The sequence below is a fragment of the Syngnathus acus genome, chromosome 15, assembly GCF_901709675.1.
Source record: "Syngnathus acus chromosome 15, fSynAcu1.2, whole genome shotgun sequence".
Lineage (NCBI taxonomy): Eukaryota > Metazoa > Chordata > Actinopteri > Syngnathiformes > Syngnathidae > Syngnathus > Syngnathus acus.
The window spans coordinates 9,890,330-9,916,530 of NC_051100.1; the positions used below are offsets into that span (position 1 = coordinate 9,890,330).

General features: G+C 41.7%; 3 protein-coding genes and 1 non-coding gene across 8 annotated transcripts; 2 read left to right on the forward strand and 2 right to left on the reverse strand.

Annotated features, from left to right (window-relative positions):
- Positions 1 to 1,196: 1,196 nt before the first annotated feature.
- Positions 1,197 to 1,268, reverse strand: trnaq-cug. The gene has a single exon. It is a non-coding gene; the product is annotated as a tRNA-Gln (tRNA).
- An 864-nt stretch (positions 1,269 to 2,132) lies between these two features.
- On the forward strand, positions 2,133 to 7,142 carry gpr137ba (G protein-coupled receptor 137Ba). 2 transcript variants are annotated; one of them, XM_037271325.1, is made up of 7 exons: positions 2,133 to 2,815; positions 4,120 to 4,169; positions 4,321 to 4,543; positions 4,619 to 4,765; positions 5,062 to 5,201; positions 5,421 to 5,542; positions 5,727 to 5,905. In XM_037271325.1, the coding sequence occupies exons 1-7, from the start codon at positions 2,450 to 2,452 to the stop codon at positions 5,771 to 5,773; spliced, it is 1,095 nt and encodes a 364-aa protein (XP_037127220.1). In that variant the 5' UTR covers positions 2,133 to 2,449; the 3' UTR covers positions 5,774 to 5,905. The 2 variants fall into 2 exon arrangements, with proteins under 2 accessions (XP_037127220.1, XP_037127219.1); XM_037271324.1 differs by having other exon boundaries at positions 2,134 to 2,815; positions 5,062 to 5,190; positions 5,727 to 7,142.
- Positions 7,143 to 7,511: 369 nt separating this feature from the next.
- On the reverse strand, positions 7,512 to 16,892 carry egln1a (egl-9 family hypoxia-inducible factor 1a). The gene is made up of 5 exons (XM_037271326.1): positions 15,875 to 16,892; positions 12,055 to 12,174; positions 9,422 to 9,558; positions 8,148 to 8,215; positions 7,512 to 8,040 (listed from the first exon to the last, which is right to left on the reverse strand). Exons 1-5 carry the CDS (start codon positions 16,577 to 16,579, stop codon positions 7,985 to 7,987), a joined length of 1,086 nt encoding a protein of 361 aa, XP_037127221.1. The 5' UTR covers positions 16,580 to 16,892; the 3' UTR covers positions 7,512 to 7,984.
- Positions 16,893 to 20,627: 3,735 nt separating this feature from the next.
- On the forward strand, positions 20,628 to 26,115 carry tsnax (translin-associated factor X). 4 transcript variants are annotated; one of them, XM_037272374.1, is made up of 7 exons: positions 20,628 to 20,928; positions 21,313 to 21,402; positions 21,486 to 21,600; positions 21,929 to 22,059; positions 23,839 to 23,948; positions 25,100 to 25,499; positions 25,598 to 26,115. In XM_037272374.1, exons 1-6 carry the CDS (start codon positions 20,913 to 20,915, stop codon positions 25,475 to 25,477), a joined length of 840 nt encoding a protein of 279 aa, XP_037128269.1. In that variant the 5' UTR covers positions 20,628 to 20,912; the 3' UTR covers positions 25,478 to 25,499; positions 25,598 to 26,115. The 4 variants fall into 4 exon arrangements, with proteins under 4 accessions (XP_037128269.1, XP_037128270.1, XP_037128268.1 ...); XM_037272375.1 differs by lacking the exon at positions 25,598 to 26,115 and having other exon boundaries at positions 20,628 to 20,757; positions 20,898 to 20,928; positions 25,100 to 25,573; XM_037272373.1 differs by lacking the exon at positions 25,598 to 26,115 and having other exon boundaries at positions 25,100 to 25,573.
- The last annotated feature ends 86 nt before the right edge of the window (positions 26,116 to 26,201 follow it).

Consider the following 26,201-nt stretch of genomic DNA (forward strand, 5'->3'; position numbering starts at 1 on the left):
TCCTTCAAAAAAAGAACGAGGAAGAAAAAGGGAAAAGAAAAGTTGTCTTTGTTTATTTACAACCTTTACATCTACCATGACCAAGGTGTTTTTTTATTTCTTCATTTATTCTTATCTGCTGAATTAATTGTGCAGGCCCTCAAGGGTCATGTTAACTCTGCCTGGATTTCCACCACACTTATTGTTGAATAATCCTACCTGTTGAAATCTCAAATTAGTTTCATCTCCTTTCTTAGGGATTTACCTCAGGTAACATCTTGTCAACTGAAATGTTACTCACTCATTCAAACTACAGCAGTGGAGAAGAAGCCCAGCTTTTGCCATCCTGAAGTGAAACGTTCTTTACTGTATTATCTACCTCAGTTTATAAAGTATCCAAATAAAGGATCCACTGTGTGAAGATCCACTGAAGCCATATTAGTGCATTTGGAGGCAAGCCAGAGGCCCATCGGGGCACTGACATCACCGCATGGCCCAGTGACCACCGACAGAACCTGATGGCCACTTGGATTAAAACATTATGACCACAGACTAGACACTCAACATTCAGGCTTTGAGAATAAACTTTTTTTCCTCCTGTTTTATGGATGGACAGCCACTTGAGTCTGTTCGCTCAATTTCGTGCCAGCTGACCTTTCTGCGTCATCTTCTTAAACATATTTCTTCATTCTTCAAAACAAGCCAATTTGCCTTGTTTTGAATAGCTGAGCCAGCTGCATCAACATTGTGTTTCTGGACCATATAGGCTGCCTCAGATGTTTATACAGCAGACAAAATAACGATAAATTGAGCCTTGAACTTACATCAATCCTGACCACATTTGTGCAATTTTGGAAAGTGAATGAGGCAAGAGTTTTAGAGTTCACTGTATTTGGCTTAGATACCATTATAGGGTAAATGTAATGCAGGACTTTACCATGTTTCCATGTATAACATAGGTTAACAGTGCCATCATGTGACCATTGTGGGTAATGAGATGGAGGCGCTGGAATAAACATTTTAACCATACATACAATTTTTTTCACAATGTATCCTAGTCTAACCCAAATCACTTTGAATGAGAGGTAAGGTACATCTTGAGGTGACAGGGAACATATTTTCTTTCCCATATTTACACCAGTGGGAAATTTTGAGTCTTTTGGTAAGCTAACAACATAACATATACGTCTTTGGAGTGCAACATAAATAATCAATTCAGGTTCCACTGAGATTTGAACTCAGATCGCTGGATTCAGAGTCCAGAGTGCTAACCATTACACCATGGAACCCTGCTATTGCAGCGTTGGGATTGTGCATGGTTACAACGGTGTGGAGTGATGAATGCGGTCACCAAATGACCTTCCACTTTGGCCTCTTGCATTTTCACATGCTCCACCGATGTGAAACCACCCCCACACTTATCACCAATTTTGCAAACCTTGCTCATATTTGACTTGATTCAGACATTTTACTATAACAAACGGTCATTGTCTTCACATTACTCGTTCAAGAGATTAGCCCTCATGTCTTTTGTGATGAACACTGATATTAAATGTATTAGTGTTTAAAACCACAGACAGGGCGGGGACGAACGTTTTGCAAGAGGAAATGTGATTTCCGCGTCTTCACCCACTAAACTAGGCGTATGAGTGAATGTTTAATACAAGCTTCCTACTAACTAGGCTTCAGAGTGACATTTTGGTTTTAGGGACACCATCAAAATGTATCATCATACAGACAGCAGCCTCTAATAATTGTATTATTACTTTTTTGGGGGGAAAGTAGCGACAGTTTGTGATATGGTATGCCTAAAGTTATTTAATTAATTACTAGCAGCTTTCATTTCCAGTCAAACTTGCTGGCAATTGAACATCCAGTCTATATACCTTTTCAAAACTTGAACTTAAAGTGGCACCATATGCTTACATAAACATGAGAAAGTCTTGAAGCCTGCATGATCTAAACATTGCCATTTTAGCATCAAAATTGAGTATTATCTTTGAACCTGATGCTGTGGCTGCTGGGTGTACGTGCGAAGCAGCACTTGTCTCCAGGGACCCTTTAGCTGGCGTGAGGCCCTCCCTGACAGGGTTAAAGGTACAGCAAGCGTACGTCAGCTGACGCGTCCAGTGACGTCACTGCAAAGGGGGCGTGCCATGCAGCGAGATCCAGCCATCCGACCAGGGAGGGAGGTTGCAGGATCTGGTCCCGTGCAGCTTCCTTGCCGCCGCCGTCTGTGCACCTCCGAGAGCGAGCGGCCGGCCGGCCATCCTCATCCGATCATGTGCTTGCGCTTGTGTCAGGCTCAGGAAGTGAGCCTCATTCCTCCCTTGCCGCTTCCTTTCTCTTGACTGCGTTGTCGTGCGTGCTAAGTCGCTTCGTCTGCACCGGCTTGAGCTGCTTTTGACGCGGTCGCTGGTCCGGAGCCGGGCTCCTCCTCCTCCTTCTCGTCCTCATCGCGGAGACGCTCATGGAGGCCCCGGTGAAGGAGACTCGGGAGTCGTTCCCCCTGCCCACTCTCACGCCGGCCGTGCCCCCTTACGTGACCCTGGGTCTGACGGTGGTCTACAGCGCCTTCTACTCACTGCTCTTCATCTTCATCTACGTCCAACTGTGGTTGGTGCTGCGCTACCGGCACAAGCGCTTCAGCTACCAGACCGTGTTCCTGTTCCTGTGCCTGCTGTGGTCGGCCCTGCGCACGGTGCTCTTCTCCTTCTACTTCAAGAACTTTGTGACGGCCAACACTTTGGGGCCTTTTCCCTTCTGGCTGCTGTACTGCTTCCCCGTGTGCCTGCAGTTCTTCACACTGAGCCTCATGAACCTCTACTTTGCACAGGTGAGTGCAAACATGATGCTGTCATTTGCAAAGGGTTTGCAGACAAAATCAAGACCCACGATCTGAAATGAAATATGTTACACCTGCACAGTCTAATATTGTTGTGGTAAGGCCGAACTGTCTTGTACCAGGAGGTTAATATTTGCTAATATTTTCTTATATACCACAGCCACATAAGAGAGGCAGAATATTTATATTTTTCATACCACCTGCAAAAACTATGCAGCTTTCCAAGTGTTCATGAGCGACATTAAACTTTAGTGGCTTAGTTGGTAAGTGTAAGACTTCAAGCAGTTTAAATCCCACTTTAGTTAAAGTACACTGTCAAACCATTAAAAAGATACAAAAATACACCTGTATTTAAAATAAAAAAAAACATTACCATCGACAGGCTCGCAAAAGCATTTGTATTGCAGTGTTATAACCCTTTTAGCAACAAATATTTGAACAGAAACAATGGAGCAGCACATGTAGACAGATACCGTAACGTAAGCTTTTTTACTTTTTCCTCTGTAACTAACAACAAATATGACTGCGGTATATTGAGGCGGTTCAACCGGCTCCTTGTACAAACATTGTGTTAAAAAACATACATAAAAACTGAATACAATGATCTGTATAACCTTTCCAAAATATTTAATATTCAAATCAACGAACATTTTTGGTTATCCTCTTATTTTGAATTTAATGCCTGCAGAATATTAAAAAAAAATGGGACGGTGGCAGCAAAACAATTGACGCATGGTCAACAAACACCTGTTCAAAACATTCCACAGGTGAACAAGAGGATCGGATTGAATTTACGAAAATTGATAGGAGTACCATGCTACTGCTTTTAATTTTTATAAATTTAACTCCAATTTTTTTATGCACTATTTAATAGACTCTCATAAGATTGTAACTGTGCAATTAATGGTGTGCCATATGTATAAAAGTCCACTTCCGCAGTGATGACAAACTGAAACTGAAGTTCTATTTATAATCAATTTATTGACAACAGTCGTCCTACTGAGGTGCCAGTGTGAGAACACACTTCGTTCCAATCAGCTTTTACGAGTGACTCATTCCTCATCTGCTTACGTAATTCGCATATCAAACAAAAGCTTCTCAGCCCGCTAACTAAAGTTTATTCTTAGCTGCAGTAGAAAATGTGTGGGGAAAAAGTGTAAGCCAGCAAGCTTCCTGTTTGATGATTTTTTTTTTTTTTGTACTTGCTGCAATTTGAATACAGAAGTGAAGACGGGTTGTTGCATCACAACAACACGAGGTATTTACAGTACACCATTTTCTCTTTCTCATGACAGGTCGTGTTCAAGGCCAAGTCCAAATATGCACCAGAGCTCCTGAGATACAGGTAAGATGAAGTCACGTGACAAGTTTTACAGTGTGCTAAAAAGAGTTATGGTCTACAAAATTTGCTTCCATCTCATAAGGGAAAGATGCTTCCACAATTTCTTGAATTTGGACAATAACTCAACTAAGTGAATCTTTTGTGTCCCCGCAAGGCTGCCACTGTACCTTGTCTTCCTGTTCATGAGCGTGCTGTTTTTGGCCGTCAACTTGGTGTGCGCCATGCTAGTGAGGACATCGTCTGCGGACGCCCGCACTGTGGTGCTGGTGAGGGTTGCCATCAACGACACCCTCTTCGTCCTGTGCGCCGTCTCGCTCTCGCTGTGTCTCTACAAGATTGCCAAAATGTCCTTGGCTAACATTTATCTGGAATCCAAGGTGAGTAATGAGCAACCATGTTTAAGAACGCAGATGAGGATTTTTGGTTTGATGTCCTTGTGATTTTTTTTTCAGGGAACGTCGGTGTGCCAGGTGAGTGCCATAGGAGCCATTGTTATCCTCCTGTACACGTCCAGGGCCTGCTACAACCTGGTGGTCCTGGGATTGTCCAATAAGAGCATCAACTCCTTTGACTATGACTGGTACAACGTTTCTGACCAGGTAAGCCTCAGAATTTCATCTCATATTGCATTTCATTGCAAAACTTTTGTTTTTTGTGGTGCAATGACCGGTAAAGCAATATTTTGACCGACCGGCGTAGAAACAAATGCTCTCTTACTTTAGGCAATTTATTAGGTCGCTAGTGGTCCATACTCAAAGTAGCCCCTTGATAAATAAAATAAAATAAAAAAAGAAGATCACCAGCTCACTAGCAACCCGAATGAAGTCGGAATAAATCAAATAGCAAGAATTAAAACTCTCTGAATTATTCTCTACATGTTTGTATTTTCTTTCAGGCGGATCTACAGTCCACTCTAGGCGACACAGGCTACGTGGTCTTTGGGGTGATCTTGTTCATATGGGAGCTGCTCCCCACTTCTCTTGTGGTTTTTTTCTTCAGAGTCCGCCAGCCCAACCTGGACAGGGTGAGTCACCAGTAAACTTGTGCCATTGCTTCCTTTTTGCATCTTCCAGGGATTACAAAATTCACTGCACCTTGTGCAATACTGGAAGCTTAATCATGAGAAGAGACGGTAGTTGTGGTGCAACTTTTATCAGCGTGATGTTTAGTGGAAGGAGCTGAAGGAGACTGTAAGTGATGTTTCTTTGAAACCAGAAGAAAACAAGCAATGTGGGTCTCTGTCTTGTCTCGCAGACCGGCTCTGGGATTCCAAGTCACGTCTTCTCGTCCAGGGCTTATTTCTTCGACAACCCTCGGCGTTACGACAGTGATGATGACCTTGCATGGAGCGTCATGCCTCAGAACATCCAAGCCAGGTTTAAAACATTATTCCTTAAAAATGTAGTTACAAGAAGAGATGTTTAATGCACGGGCAAAACACTGTTTTGGCTCACTGAGTGTTTTTAAGAAACAATTTCTCTATTTAAAAAAAATAAATACTTGTGACCCTTGAACTTTGCCTACTTCAGACTCAATGACACCCCTTTGTGTTTGTGACAGTTTGGTTGCCGACAGTTACGAGTGGGGGAGCCAGAGTAACAGCATAAGCGCGTACGTCGGAGGGGACGACATTTACCACCTGCCGCCTCCTCCAGAGGAGCTCAACCATTACTGACATGAGGTCACAATGAATTCCTTGACTCCAAATGTTTTTTGCACACCGTTACTATCCTTGTCAAGCACACTGGACTCGATATATTCACATTAGTTCAATAAAAGAACGTGCCAGTATAGGAAGGACTACTTATGGGAAGACGATTTGCACAATTCATGTACAAACAGGGCCCAATCTTACTACCCGTTTTTTTTCCTGTTATATTGATATCTGATTAATATATTTCCTGACCCTTTGTATTATGCACTCTATCCCTATGTACTGTATGTGTATTTCTTTTCATTTATTATATAGTAGTTTAGATCATGAAAATAGATTGTAGTGAAATATATATTTTTAAAGTCACTTATTTTTTTCTGATAAATGGACACAAGTAAATAGAACAGGTTGATCATTTTTGTGCATGTAATTCTATGCAGATGCATCTCATTAAATTTGAATTTCATAAAAGTCCCTATCCCAAAATGTGGACGTTGTTGTCCTCAAAGGCATATCCCTTCCGTTTGAGAGACTTTGTTTTTAATGCTCGCTATACTGTACAGTAACTATCAGAAGATTGATCTTAATTGAACTATTTAATGGATGCCAAAAATATCAGCACTTGGCTCCGGTGGTCAGTCTTCTCCAAAACAATCCTTGTTCTTATTGGTCATCAGCCCCATCCACAATGATATGCCTAAAGGGGTCCTTATTTGTGAATTTTAGTAAGTCCATCAATTAGAATTAAAGAAGCTTTTTACATTTAAGGTGAAACAGATTCACCAAACATTTCCACTTACCTCGATTCAACCAGCGTGTAATGCTGTCCTGTAATAAATTACTTTTTTTTTTTAATTTATTGAGATGCAACTGTAGACACATTGGTCACATAGGGTTAACTTTCAAAATGTAATATAAAAAATATTTAATACTCCATTTTGATTGACACTGTTAGATGTATTATTTTGACTGTTTATTGTAGTTTGCACTGGTGTAAAACCTAAATGAATATCACAGCTCTCTCTGCTTCTGGTTTTGAAACATAATGATTAGAAACACTGAGTGTGATCACTGTGTGGTTCTACACCACTGCAACAATCCAGTTCATCAAGTTTATTATGAGAGTGGATGTTTTTATACGGTGTGTAGTGAACTGGAATGAGGAAAAAGACCAACAGGCCATATTTGCTTTGTAAATTCACTGGTTTTATTAACGCTATTTTCATGAGGCTGGAGTCCAAATTGTGTAGATATGCATACAGATTGTACCTTGGAATTTATTGTGCTATCAATTGAAAAATGAAACAGTCTATAGTATTTTATTGAAGGTATTTTCTGACTTCTGATTCGTTGTCAAATGAAGGAAACATTGGAAGGAAAAAGTTCTTTTCTCATGGAGCTCTTTTTAAAGTTATACAAAACTGGACCCCTACTCAATCTGCTGTACATTAGAGTGGTCACATTAAGACACAATTAATTTGTGACCTTTTGTAAATCAGCTTCCATTATATGGAAATAAGTGCATTAAATATTGAGATCCATGCATCCATTCTCTGAACCGCAAAAAAACAAAATGAGTGCTATACCATTGACCTCCCGCAGGTGGCAGTGTAAAACTAGATTCTTTGGGCATTTGGATTCAAATAGCTTTCTGATAAAAAGGGCAAGAAATTAAGACCATTGTTATTCTGTCAGGATAAATGTGTTTTTAATGCATCTCATTCTGCATTTTTTGCACACTCAAGCACATTTCCCAGACAGCAGCATAAAAACGACGATTCCACGTGAAAAGCATAATGCATTGGGTTTATGCAGAATGCTGTACCTTAAAGGAATTCACTGAGAGATGAGCTTGATTCCGGTGAGTTGTGGCGCAAATGTTCACCTATTGAAAAAGACGGTGGGCCGGCCGGGAGAAGGAAGTAAAAAAACACACACGCGCACACAATCCCTTTCAGTACAATGTCATGACATTCAAGGTCCGTTGTGCTGTCAGGCTTGACTGAATATGAACACACTTGGCTGTGTATGCTTGTTTTGTCTTTTTTCCAAAACCATCCACTTCCCACTGGCTCATGTAAAACACACACATGCTCTCTAAGGGCCACTTTCTGGGGACAGAGCACTTTATTGGCTGCCTGGATCGGACGGGTGCGTCGTCGCACTAGCTGGGATCGGATGGCTTGCCAAGTTCAACCTTTACTCCTTTTTCTCCTGCACCTGCACGTGCGCGCAAAACGCACACAATAAGACGACATATGTTTGTTGCGAGTGTTCACGTAAAGTCATCAGAGATAAACGGGCTTGAAGCGCTGGTCCAACCGTACCTGTTAAGTACTTTTCTTTAGCTCTGGCTCGCTCATCTGCATCAAAATACCACACGGTGATGGCATACCTGCAGAGACAAAGCGAGAGAGAGCACTGACTCACTGCTAAAGTGTGTATGTAGGACGAGGTGCAATCTCAAACATATTTGGAAAAAGATGACATTTTAAGTGAGATCAAATTATGTTAACCCTAACCCTAACCCTAATTGACACTACTGCTGCATTCACACTGACTCTTGTTTATTCGCATCGTGCAATGTGGCGCTTTTCACTTCGAATTCCTGGGAAGGCCGATCCCATTAATCAGACAAGTATGCAAGTGCACCTTGGGCTTTGACTTTGTGAGTTGTTTCATATCTTTGTTTATTTGCACTGTTCAAGGCAGTTGTGATCAATAACTGGAGGGTGGAACGATCGCATTGATTAGATGACACGTACACAAGCGCACGTTGGGCTTTTGACTGGGTGGATGATTTGGACTTGTGTTTATCATCCTTATGCTTTATTATACTATTATGCAAGTGTCTCTTCGTTAAATATTGCATTTTTTTAGACTTAAATATTTAACCGAGAGCTGCTTGAAGATGTTGCTTTCCCTTAAGAGTGTTTTTGGAGGGTAATCTAAAATTCAATAGGACTGGAGTAGGCAAAAAAACAACAAAAACAGCACTAGGTGGGGTGGAACGAGACGGCCAACACCCTCACTGGCGTAACTGCTTGAGCCGTCGATACCTCGGACACCTCCAAGATAAAGTTTGTCCTACGCAAACATCCATACGTTTGATATTTCCGTCCTTTGAGCCATTTTATTTGCACACGTGCATTATTCTGAGTGTCCCACTTTGGGCTTTGACTCTGAGGGTTATCTGGCATCTTTCTGCTTTGTTTTTTTGGTACGATACAAGGTCATCATTAATAACTGGACCATGGAAGTGCTTGAGCCTGGCCAGGAAGCGCTCACACTACAAACAAAAGAACTGTACTTTGGCTGTCAAGTGCTCCCAGACGTGTTACAAATTGCCTAATGGGAGGGACTAGTGTTTCCCAACTATTATTGAGCCAAGAAGCCTCATGGCGTAGCACAAACACGTTAGTTGCCATCTCGAGGAAGACCATTCAATTGTTCTGCCAGTCGCTACGAGTTGGTTTTTGGGGTGAATTAAAAATGTTCAGAGCGAGTAAGTAAAACCGGGACAATGTCCTGCTAATGAAGTCCTGCTCCAGACAAACATGACGATGGGTAAATGAGTTTCACTTCTGTGGTTGAAGCTCACCTGGTAGCAAAAGCAGGCTGAACCTCGTGGGGGTTGCGTCTGTCTGACCAGAAAAAAAGCAGCCGGTCAAATTTTGGCTCTATGTCGGCAAATTGGGTTTTTCCTTCGGGGAAGATTCGGAGAATGCCACCATGTTCCTGGAAGATGAGAACAAGGATGAAGCATGGGGACAAAAGCAGCAAGGTGAAGCAAAGCCTCTGCGCAGCGCTGCGCCTGCCCGCTGTTAGATCTGTATTGTTTATCCAAGTTCAAAGGTCACGTCACATGACGTCGCCTTAAAAGGGGTTCATAAAAAGATCCCCGGTGATATCCCACAACGGCATCGGCTGGACGCCAATGCGAGGGGAAAGGGTTGTCCGACCAGTCCAGGGGCTCGGAGGAAAGTTCAAGATAGGAAACAGCAGCGGGGGGATGGCTTTCCTGTGGAGGGATCGGAAGAATAACCTACAGGAAAACTGCGGTGGCTGGATAAAGGACCTGGAGAGTGAAAAAGCAGATTGCTGCAAGCGTGCCGTTCAAACTTGCACACACCGCTGATATGATAGGCTCCTTCCTTCACACGCACACCTCCAAGAGGCTCTGCTCATTTGCACTTTTTGTTTTTTGTAACCAAGGGAAAATGTCAGCGGCATGACAAGGTTAAGCCAACACAATTGGGTCAATGAGGGTAGGAGGCGGGTTTGTTTTTTTTGTTTTTTTTTTTAAAGCAACCTGCAACCGGTTAAGGGAAAGTTAACACGCAAAATAGGGGGTGTAACTTCATTGGTGTGACAGTGTACATACATGGGACTTAAATAATGCACAGTAAATGGCATATTGAACTGCCAGGAGAATACTACAATGATTTGAAATCCACTATAAATATTGATCATTTGTTGTCGAACCGTAAGAATTTTGTCGTAAGAATTTTTTTGTTCCCGCTATAGAGGTTGGAGGTACAGAACTGAAACAAGTGAACCTGAACATTCCAAAAGCAAGACCCTCTTCTGCAATGAGCCACGGTATCCTGGCAACCACATTCTATCAAAGAGGGCTCATCAAAAACCAACCAATCAAAGGGCCCAAAGTAATGACGGTCGAGTCAAACCGGGTTTCAGAACATGGTTCATTGGAATAATTAAAGCCCATGCGTGAACATAACAATGGCAATGGGCATAACAACCTTCATGATTAGCATGGGGGCACGGGGGGGTCCACCTGATGCACAGTGCTGGAGCAGAAACACAGCTCAGCCTCAGTCATGTGCGGAAACACAAAGCTGCCAAGATATTCATCGATTGACCAGTAGTCATTTCCCCTCCTCCCCCACCGTGTGTTGTCTTCCGGGTTAGAGCAACGCTGGCGTCAGATCTGTTGACTGCCGCTTGTGTCCGTTACTTGTTTTTCGTTTTCCCGTTTTCAGTGCACCCGTCTCTTCTTTTATTTTTCTCGTGTTGTCTTCCGTCCACCTCGCATCCCCGCAGCTCCGCTCTCACCTATCTGTTTCCTCTCCCTCGGACTACCAGCTACGTTAGCCAGCTAGCCAACAGGCCAAAACCACCACCGGACCCTCCTGCCTCCCGACTCTGAGCCTGTGGCCGCCTGCTGTGGACTCGACGGCTCTCTGGCCTTCCGCCCGGCGTCCTCGGGGGACGGGCTCCACTCCCTGCGGGCTCGCCAACCGTGGCTCCGCTGTGTGCCGCCGTGGTGCGTTGGGGCCTGCCATTCGAGCAGGTGCAGTCGAGGTCGACCGGCATCACCACCTGGTCCACTGCTGCTTCCACACGAGGCTGGGATCCTTCACCGTTGCCGCTAAATCTGGACCGGCACTTCCCCGATGGCTCACCCATTTCCTCTTTTTGGACTACCAACCCCCCGTCACCCCCACCTCCCGTACTGGCAACCTCAACAACCTCCGCTCCCGCCCCTCCTGCTCCTCCATCCATCTCCTTCGCACTGCTGACCGATGTCCTGTTAACTATAACCTATTGTCTCCCCCCCCACCCTTTTTATTCCCTGTAAAGCGTCTTTGGGTCATTGAAAAGCGCTATATAAATTAAATGAATTATTATTATTATTAAGACTGCCTGACGACGACTGATGCCAAATTCTAACTGAGCAACGTGATGCCCAAAACACTTTTGCTATGTTTAATTGAGTCACTTTTTTTTTTCATACTGCGTTGATGCTGAAGCATTTAAGAATTAAACTGTGTGGGGCGATTGTGGTCGTTTGGGTGTGGTTCGATAAGCAGGATCCTTTTTTTTTTAATGGGATTATCAACAAGGAGGATGGCCAGACAGCACGTACTGACACTGTGGAATAACAAAAACATGAGACTCAGTCACGGACATGACTGCTGTCTGCTAATATGCTTACTTTGTCTATGGATGACAGTGATTGACTTTTTACAACACCACGCTCACATCTGGGGTAAAATTTTGATATCGGCTCTTTCTGGCATTTTCACAGGGATGCAGTATTCTTAAGCCTCTTGATACTCTGCTACAAGTTATTTATATTCATTGCATATTTAAAAAATAAATTTTTATTATCATAACAATATTATTCTATTATTTTTCCAGCAAGTTTCCAATTTCCAGCATATGTTGTTTTTTTTTTAGGTTTTTACCTCGCACACATCCATCCCATACCTGAGCATTCCAATCCTTATTAAGGTAATATATGCATGTGACACAACGTCCATCGCCGTTGGGGTTATCCACATGACGCACGTAACAGGTCCCGTTTCCAGGGTAACATGCTACCATTGCCTAAAGACAAGAAGATCAAAATGGTAATGAGTAGACAATAAAAATACACAGTGCCACAGGTAAATATTGGAGCAGAAAATAATTAGCTCTCCTCTATCAGACAAAAGAGTAATGTTAGAATTAAGGATCGGAATCACCGTTCCTCAACTTTCACACAAAAGATGTGTGTAAGCTTGTTCTGGCTGCGCAAGCTTGCCATCCATTTTACCATTTAACAATCAAAGTGCATTTAATGGGGAAAAACATTCATGCCAAAGAGGTTAAGCTGCTGCATGCATGCATGCACATGCCTGTAAGAGAGTATGGCCGGAGCTAAAGCAGAAGAAGAGAGAGCTGAACTGCAATAAACTTTGACTCCTGGCATCATTCCAGAGAGACTAGCATTTTAATGGTCATGCTACGTGCAGAGCGTGAGGAGGACTGGCTGATCCTCCGTGATGACTCCCCCTCCCCGCCCTCACACTCCCCACACTTGAGCTGGGCTCATGCTGCACATGCTGCTCGGGACACGTTTGTGACGGGAGGTGTGAACTGCACGCGCACGGCTGGTTTGCACGTCTTTCCTTGCAGTAAATTTCAGATGGGAAAAAGGATGACTAAGCCTTTCAATCCGTGTGGAGCAGGATGTTGGTAAACTATAAACAGACCTGCGTATGAAACTAACTGAGTGGCATGAATATTTCAAACTGAACATGAGACTTACATGTAAAACCTGGATCAAAACCAAAGTGCAATGTTTTCTTTCATTGGTCAATGCTCCACCCAGCTCCAAAGTTTGAAGGAAAAATGAGTTGACTTTTTTTTTTTACCATCAAGAATCAAGAGTAACATCACATCATGATAAAATATCTTTGTACCAGATTATTTTTGGATAAAACACGTTAGATATTTTCGGGCAGCATTTCCATTCATGTCAATAAGGAGCATGGTTATAAAAATGAATTCAAATTCAAAGTACCAAGTAAACGCAGTCACAGCAAAGTCATCAGAAAACAGAGAGATTCATTTCTCCTCCAGCACTACCATGTAATAATAATAATGTCTCAAAGCAGAAAAAAAATCTTCAACCACGGAAATATTTTTAACCAAGCTCTTCTAAAAATGCTTGAAAAATCAGATGGTAGTCTAAACAGCCACGTGGTTCTGATCATCTGTCTTGAAATGAATCAAACTCAATGCAAAATCCTCAAGAACAGTTATCAGAGGAAATGTACGGTACGTCTTCATCTGGCACATACTGTAGTTTTCTACAAGAACAACGTGTGAATCATCTGTTTCATGACTGATTTGGGATTTCAAATGCATTTTTTTAAATACAATATAAAGGAAACGGAAGGATTTGAACGCGAATGTACATACTGAACGTTGCCTGCATGACTTTGGACTTGTTTGCATGACCTGAGATGTTTTAACTTTATGAACAACAAAACACAATGTTGGCTGTCAAAACGAGACTTATAGCATGCGCTCAAAAAACACAAGCCTGGCTTCAATGTTATCATAAGGAAGTACAAAAATGTGGTCTAGAATTCACCATGCTCTATTAATCAAATAATTGGTGTCGATTAAAACAATAATCAGAAAAACCGGCAGCTCAGACTATGGTTTAATCAGACGTGTTCTAATTGGTGTATTTTTGTATCTGTTGTAATTCAACTTAATGAATAGCTTCATTTGTGAGTGGAGGAGTCACGTGAGCACGATTCTCTAATTGAATCAGTCACTGATACTTTCCTGTTGGCAGTGGTATAGATGAGTGAGAACACAGCTTGAATAATAGAATATCCAGTATGCCATCTAGAGTCAAAGTTCAAAAAGGTTGACGGGAACGTAATGAGTGACATGATATAATTTACAGCATTTTTTTTTTTTTTTTTTTAAATAGGACGAGTATGGTTTAACAACGAAGTTAATGTATCAGGTGGCCAAGAGTAATGCTTTTTGTTCTTAAGTTGTCTTTTTTTTTTTGCACTGTTGATTGTATGACGTGCAAACAATAAGGCGGAAAAAAGGTGGGATACAAAGTGGTGAGCGTGGAAGCGGAAGGAACAGCTACCTCACACAGCCTATAGCGAAATATCCAACACTCAGAGGACCCCGCAACACATGACTTCCTCTCTAGCCTTCTTATGCTATAGAGTGTTAAGATTTAGGTCAACGGTCAACTTCCTCAGAGGAGCAGTCAGGTCCACATACCGTCAGAACTGATGAACAACAAACTACATGACAATCGTAATGTCAATACCAATTTCATGCTACTAGAAGGTGCAAAAAAAAAAACTCAAAAATGCCTCTACATCAACGATGAAAGCACTAGAGGCACCCAAAAGCATTTTGTGTTTATACAAACATGCCCAGCTGACTGCAGCCTCCAACAATGTTATCAAGTGAAGAAGGGAAAATGAAAACAATTACACCAAATAACACTTTGTGCATGTTTTCCCTTTATCTTTCCCAATGCCAATTCTGCTCACATTATCGTCGGCTCCCGTCGAGCCATCGATACGGACGGCCTTCGTGTTTGTGTAAATCGTGCTCATTTTTTCTGGTCACGGTCCAAGGACAATCGGGGCAGTCGGCGAGAAGTCACATTCTCGCTTGACGAGTGGCGAAACACACACTTGGCACGTCCTGAAACGCGTCTTTCGAAGCGTCCAGGTTAAGAAACTGGATAAGGAAAAACAACAAAAATAGAAGCGTGCCGCTTTGGGTTATCTGCGTCACTCCACCCCCGCCCGCTGATGTTTTTGCTGGACAACATATTGCATCAAATCACTGCTAAATTCTATTTAAAGGGAACACTGACAGCTCACTGCTTGAGAATGGTGACTCGGGGTCACGGCGCCACACTCCACCCACACTCTACGGGAGTTCAGAGCAAGCATAGTGTTAACGGAAGCGCTAAAGAGTGCAAAGTCAAACAAAAGTTTCAAATGTGCCATCTGAACAAGGTTGTTAGTGTGACGAGTGTTCACATCATGAAAGGAGAAGCTTTACGCTGCAACTTCATTGATGGGAAGCGTACGAAATTACAGCGTCACTTATCACGCCCAAACTGTAATAGAAATCAAAGCAAACATTGGTCACATGCCAGCTGTTTAGCATGACCAAAGGACCCCTGTAATGCAAAAGTAAATCCTACGTAGGAGACAGAGTTGACTTTCAGCATCTACCTAATGCTTCTTAACAGTTTAATACTTTGTTATAATCAGGGGCGCACACCAGTGGCGGTAGACACCGGATACACCAACAGGGTCATACTGTGAGTCATCTGACCTTGTAAAGTTGCTATGTAGCAAAAAAAAGTGCAATTGAAGAAGGTTCGAGAAAGGCACAGCATGTAGATGCTCTATATTGAGACAGGTGTGCAGGTCGTCAGGTCAAGCCATTATGATTTTAGCCTGTTTTGTGTGCATGTTCCTGTATTTTGGACAAGTGGAGGGGGGGGGGGGGGGGGGGGTTGCTTTTCATCCATGTGAAGCACTTTGCGTTGGAATTTATTTCTAAAAGGTATTGTACATCTACCGAAGAAGTGCATTGCACAGTTTGTATTGGTAAAACGTGACAAAGTAAAAAGAGGCAATGGAAGCTGCAGGCTGTGTGTATTGACTTTCTTGACTCACTCAGTTTGAAGTATGCAAGCAAGTTTGACGTAAAAAAAATGGAATGATCAACAATGCCCACCTGTATCTCTACTTACTTTTGTCCTTCCATTGATGGCGTAGTTGCCCAGTTTTCCATTACAATGTCTGACCAGGTCGTCCATGCGACTGGTGAGAAAGCGGATCTTCTCACAGCCGGCCTCTTTCCCGTCGACCCATGTGATTTTGTCCCCACGGATGTCTTTAGTGGAGTCACTTTTCTGACTGACCACCTGGCCGTCCGTGAACCGGCCGGTTTTGTGCAGGGCTTTGACGTTCTCCAGAATGCCAAGTCCGATCTCCTCGCCCATGAAGTTGTCCACCACGCAGATGCCGTGCTTGTTCATACACGGGATGACGTACTCCGTGGCCAGCCTCTGCGGTGAAGAACTCGTTTGTCCATTAGGTGTGGCGGTATTGTTGGAGCCTTCCTCGGCCAGTTGCTCTCCGACCCCCTGCGGCTCCGTGGTTTCTGACGAAGGCGCACCAGTGTCCGCCTGGCGCTCGGGGCTGTTCTTCTTCGGGCATTTATCCGGCGCTTTCTCATCCCCGGGCGGTTGCTCGGGCTCGGGCTTCTGATTCGGAGGCTTCGTCTTCTCCACTTGCTTACAAATGAGCTTGTGTTCTTTCCAGTGCTGTTTTTGGTGCTCTTTGCAGCAGTAGAAGGAGCTCCGACACCTACCACACTTCAAAAGGTTCTCCATTTTCCCACAAAGTTCACAGTACTGGCGCTCTCGCTCCAGGTCGTTCTGTTGCTTCTCCATGTTTGGCGCTAACAGCGAGTACGCGGCGCCTTTTATTCCAATCCTTCACACGCGCCCTGCTAGCCGATAACTTTGGAAGCAGTGCACCGCCTCTTGCCACGCTCCACCCAGCAAAACCCTCAAGTTTAACTTAAAAGCTGTGCTCTACATAACACCCGCTGCCTCTCCAGATGTAGAGTCGGAGAAATAACGCGATATTGGGTGGCCCGTGGCGAACGAAACGGTCTGCGTCAAGGTCTTCACGAGGCATTCTGCAGGCTAGCTGTCGGTCCGCGCGTCGTGCATGGCGACGCTCGGTGTTACACAGCCTGTCCAGCCCGCCCGCTCTGACGTCAGGTGAAAGCCACGCCCCAGCACGTTATGTTCGCGGTCGTCGGATATCTGATGACGCTGAAAACGTTCGGGTCGTCAATTTACGGCTTGTCTCTCATCTTCATACAGAAACATCTCATATTTATCCATCTTTTTGAAGCTTTGTGTGAACTCGAAAAGGAACTGACAGTTGACAACTAATCGGCACGCCAATTAACAAACACTGACAGCGTCATCCAAGCTTCTCATTAGCATATTTGTAGGGATGGAATCATTGCAGCAAAGCAACCAAATGTGACATTTTACCTGGAAATATGACAAGAATTTTAAATACAGCAACGAGCTATTGTGAAAGCTCGGAGATATTATGAGCCAGAGGGCAGCCCGTGAAGGCAACAACCCTCAACGTCACATCAGCATGTTGTCCTCATTCCTTGAATGGCATTCGTGAAATTCCCTTCACTAAACGATCCCAATATCTGTGTCAAGATTCTCCTTCTGTTATATTACACGCATTTATTTGACTTATAGTTAAACAACTTCCCCGTAGAAACTCTCCAATGCATATGTTAAAATATTCAACGTTGCATTATGCATCCATCCAATGCTTGCACAGTCAACGTTCATTCGAGCACCCTTATTTATAAGTAAACGGGGTCTGGCGTCAGCATGCACGCTTCCACAGGCGAAATGAGGTTGGTACTAGTCAGATTGCACGTAGACAGTCTTCAAGAGCCACTGGAGGAGGAGTTCATGGAGAGAGAGTAATCTGATCAAAAAAACGAATGAAATAAGGCCTACAGTACTTCAGAGTAAAGACAATGGCTGAAAGACCGTTTTTTTAAAATTATTTTATAATAATAATAATAGTTATTATTCTATAGTTCTGGTCCATAATAGTTATTATTATTATTATTAGATATGGAGGATTCCACGACTTTCAGTAAAATATCCTTTAAAATGAGATGTTTTAAATGTTGTGTCTGTGTGTAATATCATACACTGACCCAATATCAAGGTTTGTTCTCTTGGATTTAGAATCTGTAAATAGTCCACAAAATACGGAGGCGTGCAGTCAGGGAAGGCAGGAAGGAAACAGCCTCCCTGTCTCCTACCCTGCATACGAAGAGAAAATAAATAAATAGATAAATAAATAAATATTGGATTAATTTATTTTCCATTTACATGTGTGTGTTGATTTTTTTCTATTCAATAATGCCAATGATTCCATCATTACAATAAATAAAATAGCAGAATTAGTATATTTCCCATTCAAATACACAAGCGAGAAGGGAACAGAGGCAAGGTTAAGGAATAAAAAGGTTAGATTTAGATGTCGATTTTGATTAGATTTGACTTTCCAAAGAGGCCTTTAACCATTCGCGTGAGTGAGTCATCGTGATCACGTCCGATGACTCCTGCAACATGATGATCAGCGACTTCATGTTTCTTGCAAATTGTCTTCACTTTTAACAACTTTGAGATATAAGCTATGATTGTTGATGATTTCTTAGTAACCCCCGCCCCTTTAAAATAAGTAGAAAAATAGTTGAACAAACAATTTACAGGCATCTAAATTAAAAGTTCGTACTCCAAGGGAGCACACAGGATAACCTTTATTCGCAAAGCAGACTTTTTGTTTTGAATGAGTAGCACTCACCGAAGGCCCTTCTGCATACCTCAGTGGTTCTTAACCGGGGGTGCGAGAATGCTTCCTAGGGGGTGCGAGCCGCGAGGATACCCTGGGGGAAATTTACAATTTTTCGGGGATAATGGTCGGGTAACCGAAAAAAGTGAAAAATTCTGGAAATCAAGAAGTCATTGTGTTAATTGGTATTAGGGATAATGCAAATTAGGCCTTATAGCTGTAAAGTAAACCAATTATTATTATAATAACTAGAATGTGCAATTTCTGGAGAAATTGCGTGTGAAGGCGAAATGTATGAATAACTTCTTCGGGGAATGCTGCCGAATGACGTTGAAACGTGTTGAATTACTTGAGAAATGTAGAAAATTTGGAGAATTGGTGGTGAATTTAAAAATTGAAAGTTTGGAATATTTGGTAAGTGGGAAGTTGTGGAATAGGTAGGCAAAAGATGAACAGTTGAAAGTTGGAATGGGTTGAATCGGTTGAAAAATGTAGAAATTAGAGTAGAAAACGAAATTTTGGAGAATTTGGTCGAATTTCAAATTTGAAATTACAATTGAAATTTGGAATGGGTTGAATCGGTAGAAAAAAGTAGAAATTAGAGTAGAAAAACGAAATTTTGAAGAATTTGGTCGAATTTCAAATTTGAAAATTTGTAATTACAATTGAAAGTTGGAAATGGGTTGAATCGGTTGAAAAATGTAGAAATTAGAGTAGAAAAACGAAATTATGGAAAATTTGGTCGAATTTCAAATTGGAAAATTAGGAATTACAATTGAAACTTGGAATGGGTTGAATCGGTTGAAAAATGTAGAAATTAGAGTAGAAAAACGGAATTTAGGAGAATTTGGTCGAATTTCAAATTTTCTGTAAGTGGGAAGTTGTGGAATAGGTAGGCAAAAGGTTGAAAGTTGGAATGGGTTGAATCGGTTGAAAAATGTAGAAATTAGAGTAGAAAAACGAAATTTTGGAGAATTTGGTTGAATTTCAAATTTGGAATTTTTGGTAAGTGGGAAGTTGTGGAATAGGTAGGCAAAAGGTTGAAAGTTGGAATGGGTTGAATCGGTTGAAAAATGTAGAAATTAGAGTAGAAAAACGAAATTTTGGAGAATTTGGTTGAATTTCAAATTTGGAATTTTTGGTATGTGGGAAGTTGTGGAATAGGTAGGCAAAAGGTTGAAAGTTGGAATGGGTTGAATCGGTTGAAAAATGTAGAAATTAGAGTAGAAAAACGAAATTTGAGAATTTGGTTGAATTTCAAATTTGGAATTTTTGTTAAGTGGGAAGTTGTGGAATAGGTAGGCGAAAGGTTGAAAGTTGGAATGGGTTGAATCGGTTGAAAAATGTAGAAATTAGAGTAGAAAAACGAGATTTTAGAGAATTTTGGTTGAATTTCAAATTTGAAAATTTGGAATTTTTGGTAAGTGGGAAGTTGTGGAATAGGTAGGCAAAAGGATGAACAGTTGAAAGTTGGAATGGGTTGAATCGGTTGAAAAATGTAGAAATTAGAGTAGAAAAACGAAATTTTAGAGAATTTTGGTTGAATTTCAAATTTGGAATTTTTGGTAAGTGGGAAGTTGTGGAATAGGTAGGCAAAAGGTTGAACAGTTGAAAGTTGGAATGGGTTGAATCGGTTGAAAAATGTAGAAATGAGAGGTGAAAAACGAAATTTTATGAAATGTCGAATGTGACATTAAGAATGAATGGGGAAAAATTTGTCGGAATTCTGGGAATTTTGCGAAAACGGAAAATTTTCGGAACGAGAAAAATGGAAGCGCTCGTGTCGTGAATATTTGGAATACGTGAAAAGTGGAATGGAGTGAATCGGATGAATTTTGTGGAAGAAGAAGCGTGTCAAAAAAGTGTGGAGAATAAAAGAGAATAATAATAATAATAATAATAATAGAGAATGGTGTAGAATAACATATGTGTGAAGGCCATCGCCTTCACACAATTATTTAGGGTTAGGGGTGCGAGAAGTGGTTGGTGAATTGAATGGGGTGCGAACAAGGAAAAAGGTTAAGAACCACTGGCATACCTTTCTAAAAGACTACATATTCCATAATGCACCGCTTCCTGCATTTCATGTTACGCAGAAAACATCATGAAGACCCATAATGACGAGACAGCCCGACTGCCTGAAAAGAAATCTACATAACTAGAAATTATTTCGCGTGGAATCACTGCACATTTATCATACCTTCCTTTAAATGCGCAGGTAATTCTGTATTTTAAAGACAACCTGATCCTTGACGAACTATTTTACTAAGCTTCATCAAGTGAAGCTGCGTGCTTATTGAGAGCACGTTTCAAGCAGTCGTCAAAAACAATCAAATTTTTGCCTCACTTGTACTTTAGGATAACGTTGAAGGTATGAATAAGCGAGGAGGTAAGTTCAAACTTTGCGACTAATCATAACTCGGGTCATTTTGGTCTGAAAATGTCAGCTGCACATGTAGCTTCGAGGTTCTACGTTAACAGCCATGTTTGTTTATGAATCCGACTGGTTGTTATTTTCCAATCGGCTCAGGAAAATTGTTCCTTTTGTTAGAATGTCTCATTTAAACTGATGGCACAGCTATACTTGTGCATTGCTTTAACTAAATACTGTATTACAATGTAATTAATATGTCACGGGCATTATTGTTTTGGAGTGGGTTAGGGTAACGGCGAGATTATGTAATTTGCAGAACTATGCATCATGTCGGGTGCTTATTAGATTAGATAGCTGTAAAAAGAAGAAGAAGAAGCTTTATTTATTTATTTTCTGCAGGTGAAGGACATCCACAGAAAAATGGAAATGTGGCTCAGCAGTGTGAGACAAGTGCCAATTTGTCTTCACCAGTCATTGCAGCCTTCAAAGGTACACTCTTTGGAAATGCCACTTCTCACCTGGTTGGATATTATCATTTCTAAACTATTAATTTACACACATTTCATTTAAAGTCTTCCAGATGGAACTTGACACCAAGCACGACAAATACGAGCGTCTTGTTAAGCTCAGTCGAGATGTCACCATTGAGAGCAAGAGGACAATTTTTCTTTTACACAGAGTGACAAGGTATGCACTAACACGACGAGTATGTGAAATTAAAAGTGTTTTAATGGCGACAGTATTCATGAATTAAGTATTGTTTTATTTCAAATCTGACACACAGTGTTTTTGTATTTCTATCAACAGAAATACATTTAGGTTGGTAAGATTTGAGTTTTTTTTTTTTAATCACACGTAGGATTTCCTTTACCATCTCCTTCTCACTTCATTGTTCACGTGGAAATCGAGTAGAAACAAAACAGTCATACACAAGGCCCAAATGTTTACTTCTGAGATGAACTGCAGAAGTTCTGGTCCAACTGTGCTCTTTTCGTTTCTTTTTTTGGGTTGGAAGTGTTCCAGATGCAGAGCCCATTTTGAATGAGGCAGATGGGAAACTGTGTGGTGTGAGGGAGAAAATCGGTCAGATTGCAGAAGAGCTTCGAGGAGAAGACATCTATCAGTTTCATAGAGCGTTTACCGCAGGTGAGTTTTTGGATCAACAGAGTAAACTAATTTTAGATAACTAACCAAGACACCTTAGGCAAACTTTTGTAAAGTGTTGTGCATGCCAGTATCTCCTCCTGTGCTTTAAATTGATGGCGAAATGTTTGTGTGAGAACGTGACCTTGGTGCAGGGCTGCATTAACAGGAACACCCTCTGATAACGTTGTTTTTCCTCTTCTTGCATCACTATCCGTTCTTGTAAGTGTAGCCAAAATGTCTGCAAAGTTTGGAGACAAACTCATGTGATGGCGAGCTGTTATCTAGCTCGCTAGGGGGGGAGGGAAGTCATTTTCAGATTGTACCCATTCTTGAATCAATGCGGCATCCTCTGCGACGTGACCGGTGGCAGTTCCCAGCAATTAGACTCTTTTCCTCTCTGAAATTTTATCATCTTTATTAGAGCTCACGGTAAAGGCTTTGCAGCTAATCTGCACAAGGAGTCTCCAGGCTTATGTACTGGCTTCACTTATTTTGTCACAGAAAAGGCCATTAATGATATTGAGGACAGAATCTGAACCTAATTACTGCTGATAACAGGTTCAACGTTTCACTTTGATAAAATCTCAAACTGAAGATTTGCATAACCAAGTGGAAGTGCACTGTAGCGTGGCCGGCGCTCAGCATACTGAAATGAGTTCACTTGAATGCTATGGTTGCTGCAAAAGTTTTGCTCTTGAGTAATGGATCTTTTATACATGCATTGAAAATTAAATGATAAAAAAATGACCTATATTAAGAGCACATATTTTGTCTATAATTAAAATAGCATTTTTATCATCTGGTTCGGAAATGCTAAGTAGCGCTGATGAAAAACCAGCCCAAATAAATGTTAATAAATTTTTTAATAAAGTGCATAACAGGAAATATATATTATATTTTCTTCCCCCCCCCCCTATTAAACTGGCAAACCTGTACTCCATGTAAACAAGGACCTCTACATGAATCATCCCCGTAAATGGAATCTGCGAAATGTCAAAACAAAGACAACAAATTTCTGCGAGTCTGTCTGCCACCCAGTGAAAGCAGAGTAAAGATGAAGCACAGCCGCGCGTAGCTTTCCGTGGTTAGCCTCAGCGAGATAGCAGGCCCTTTTGAAGTTCAATTGCCGCTCCAAAAGTAAACTTCAGACACAAAGTCTTCCGTCCTGTGATTATTTGATTGTTGTTTACACAGGGCCAGAAAACAAATGAGGGGTCATCTTAGCCTGCCACAAAAAATGGCTACTGTTGTTCAAATCAAAAGACTGTTGCAGGAAACAGGTTTGAATCACTATCTGCATCTGATCTATACGCTGCAGATAGCCTCTAGTGTTTACGCACACTCGGCTAGATATGCATTCTGCCCTATTTTTTTTTCTTTTTTAAACGTCTGTATTCTGTTTTGTGTATGACAGCATTGCATATGGTCACAGTTTGGGAAAATCAACTTTCGGGTGAAATTTATGGATGAGTCTAAAATGTAGTACTGGACAGTGCAATCCTTACCAAGGACATCCGTTTTTATGCCTTTCTGTGATTCTTCCAGTTTATCTCTGTTGCAACCCGGTGATGAAACTAACCTCAGTGGTCACTTCCCTCTGACCACATCCTGTTTGATGGTTGCCGGTCAGCTCTCACCCTTCATGAACAGACGTTTGTTCAAAGAGTAGTGAAACGTTCAACAGTTGAACCCTTATAGATCGATCCTGAAATGTCACCCCAAAAGCTCCATATTGCTCGGTGTGAGTGATTTATTTTAATGTGGGTTTCATGCTTTCAGGAATCCAGGAATATGTGGAGGCCGCCTCCTTCCAACACTACATCCGTCATCGCAGCCTCATCAGTCTGGAGGAGATCAACGCCAGTCTAGTGTTCATGAAAGGAGATGAGGTAGATTTCTAAGTTTGAAATGTTGTACATTTAAATGTATGACCATGCATGCCATTTACGTCCTACTTGTTCTTACCTAAATATTGGGTATAGGTCAGTTTATTCTTATTTATTCTACTAATTCTTAAATTGCCATGAAGTATGGACTGTAGAATGTGAAAATGTAAAAAAAAAAAAAAATTCCCCTTTACTTTTAACCAGTTGCGGCATCAGAACTTTAGTATTCAGTTCCGCTGAAGCATGGACCCTCATCATGCCAGAAACGTGATGTAATGACTATGATGCAACCTCAAAGTTAAAGGCGATCAAACGCTGAGTAGGATTGTGGATATTATTTTTCATTCTGCAGATTTTGTCATTGCACAAGCTAGCAGTATTTTGGGTTCTATGTTTCACTTTCTTTTTTCTTTTTGTTCCAACAATACGATTAGCCGTTTTTGTATTCTCTTGTACGTGTAGCTTATTGTGGAAACAAAAAAGTAGAACTGTGCGTGGTAAAAGTTATTTTCTAATCTTTTACAAATGCAAATCTAACCGGGTGTGGAACATATAGCTTTATTATGACTGCCGCCAAATGCAAAGTGCAAAGTGCAAAGGAGGATTGCTTGTTTGCCTATGTTTGTATATACACTATAATAACTGAAAGTTTCCCCCAAACTTCATGTGACATGAGCAAAGTTACAAGCTGTTACAATATCTTAGTTTCATACTTTCATTTGCCATAGAGGGAAAAGTGTGATGTACAGAAATTCACGTGACCTATCAGATGCTGGTATTACTTGGAAGCGGTCCACATGGTTGGGAAACAAATCCCATTTACAATACAGATTGTAAAAACAATCTCTACTCTGCCATGTATAGCATTCGTTCTCCGTTCACTGTTAGCCGATGCTAACGGCTGTCGAACCCATCAATATTGTCTTGGTTGCTGTTTATTGCTGCTGTTAATGCAAGCTTACATTATTGAATAAGTGTGTGATGTTTCCCAAGTGAATTATAGTACGTCGTTTTTACAGAATTGTCACATTGTGATAGTGTCATTATCAAAGGTAAAATCTCGATGTACATAATCAAATAATGTGAAAACAGTCAAAGGTGCTGAATATTGGTTATTTACTTTACTTAGTAACTGCTCCCTTGTGCTCCCTCAGGGCTCTGCCGACACGCTGTCATCGGAACCTCGGGTCACGACTTTCCAGGTGATGCCGGCAGACTACCTGCTGGGAGTGGCCGACCTGACGGGAGAGCTGATGCGCCTGTGCATCAGTAGCGTGGGCAACGGTGACATCGACACGCCCTTCCAGCTCAGCCAGTTCCTGCGCCAGATCCATGACGGTTTCTCCTACATCGGAAACACGGGCCCTTATGAGGTGTCCAAGAAGCTGCACACTCTCCGTCAGAGTCTCGGCAAAGTAGAGGACGCCTGTTACACCCTGCGAGTCCGCGGTTCTGAGATCCCCAAACATATGCTGGCCGACGTCTTCTCCAGCCGAAATGCTCACATGGACTCAGAAGAAGCTGTGGTCTAAAAAAGTCCTTTACACCCTTATCGTAATTGCCTTTCATATGTTTAACAACATGGTTTACTTTTTCATACTACAATAAACTATTGTTGCAATAATAAACAATGTTTTTTTTTTCCTCGATAGATCTAACCACTGCAGACATTTTATACGGATGAAAGTTCTGCAGCAACTTTGTCATGCTTTCAAGACTTGAGGCTTCTTTGATAACGTGTGTTTATTCTATTTCACTCTCAGCCCTCCCCTTCCCCTATCACACACAGATAATCTAAGGTAGAGCATGTGACCTTTGTTCAGGCCCATTCTCCGGCAGCCACCTGATGTACACGTACGCACATACGTACGTCAAGCAACCCCTGTATTTTGGCCTCCCCTCCACCCTCTTCCTTATCTCATTACTCACGAGACACGTATCACTCGTGTGCATACAGCTGTGACTCTATATTCTATGAGTCAGAGTAGCACATGTTTGCAGATCGTTTAAAAACTTGCATAAGTTAAGGAAGAACTTGGTATAAATTAAGATTTGTGTTGATTGGCGATTTGGTCTTATCCAGTTGTGCATGTATTATTTCGCCCTGTTGGGTGTGCGCGTTTGGTGGCGTGAATAAAAGGTTAAGTCTGCCATCTGCTGGTAAATATCAGTACTTTGTGTTCCTGTAAAATAATTATTTTAGTCATTACGCGTGGAAATTCTGCATGAGAGAGAATAAGGCACACACAACTCTCA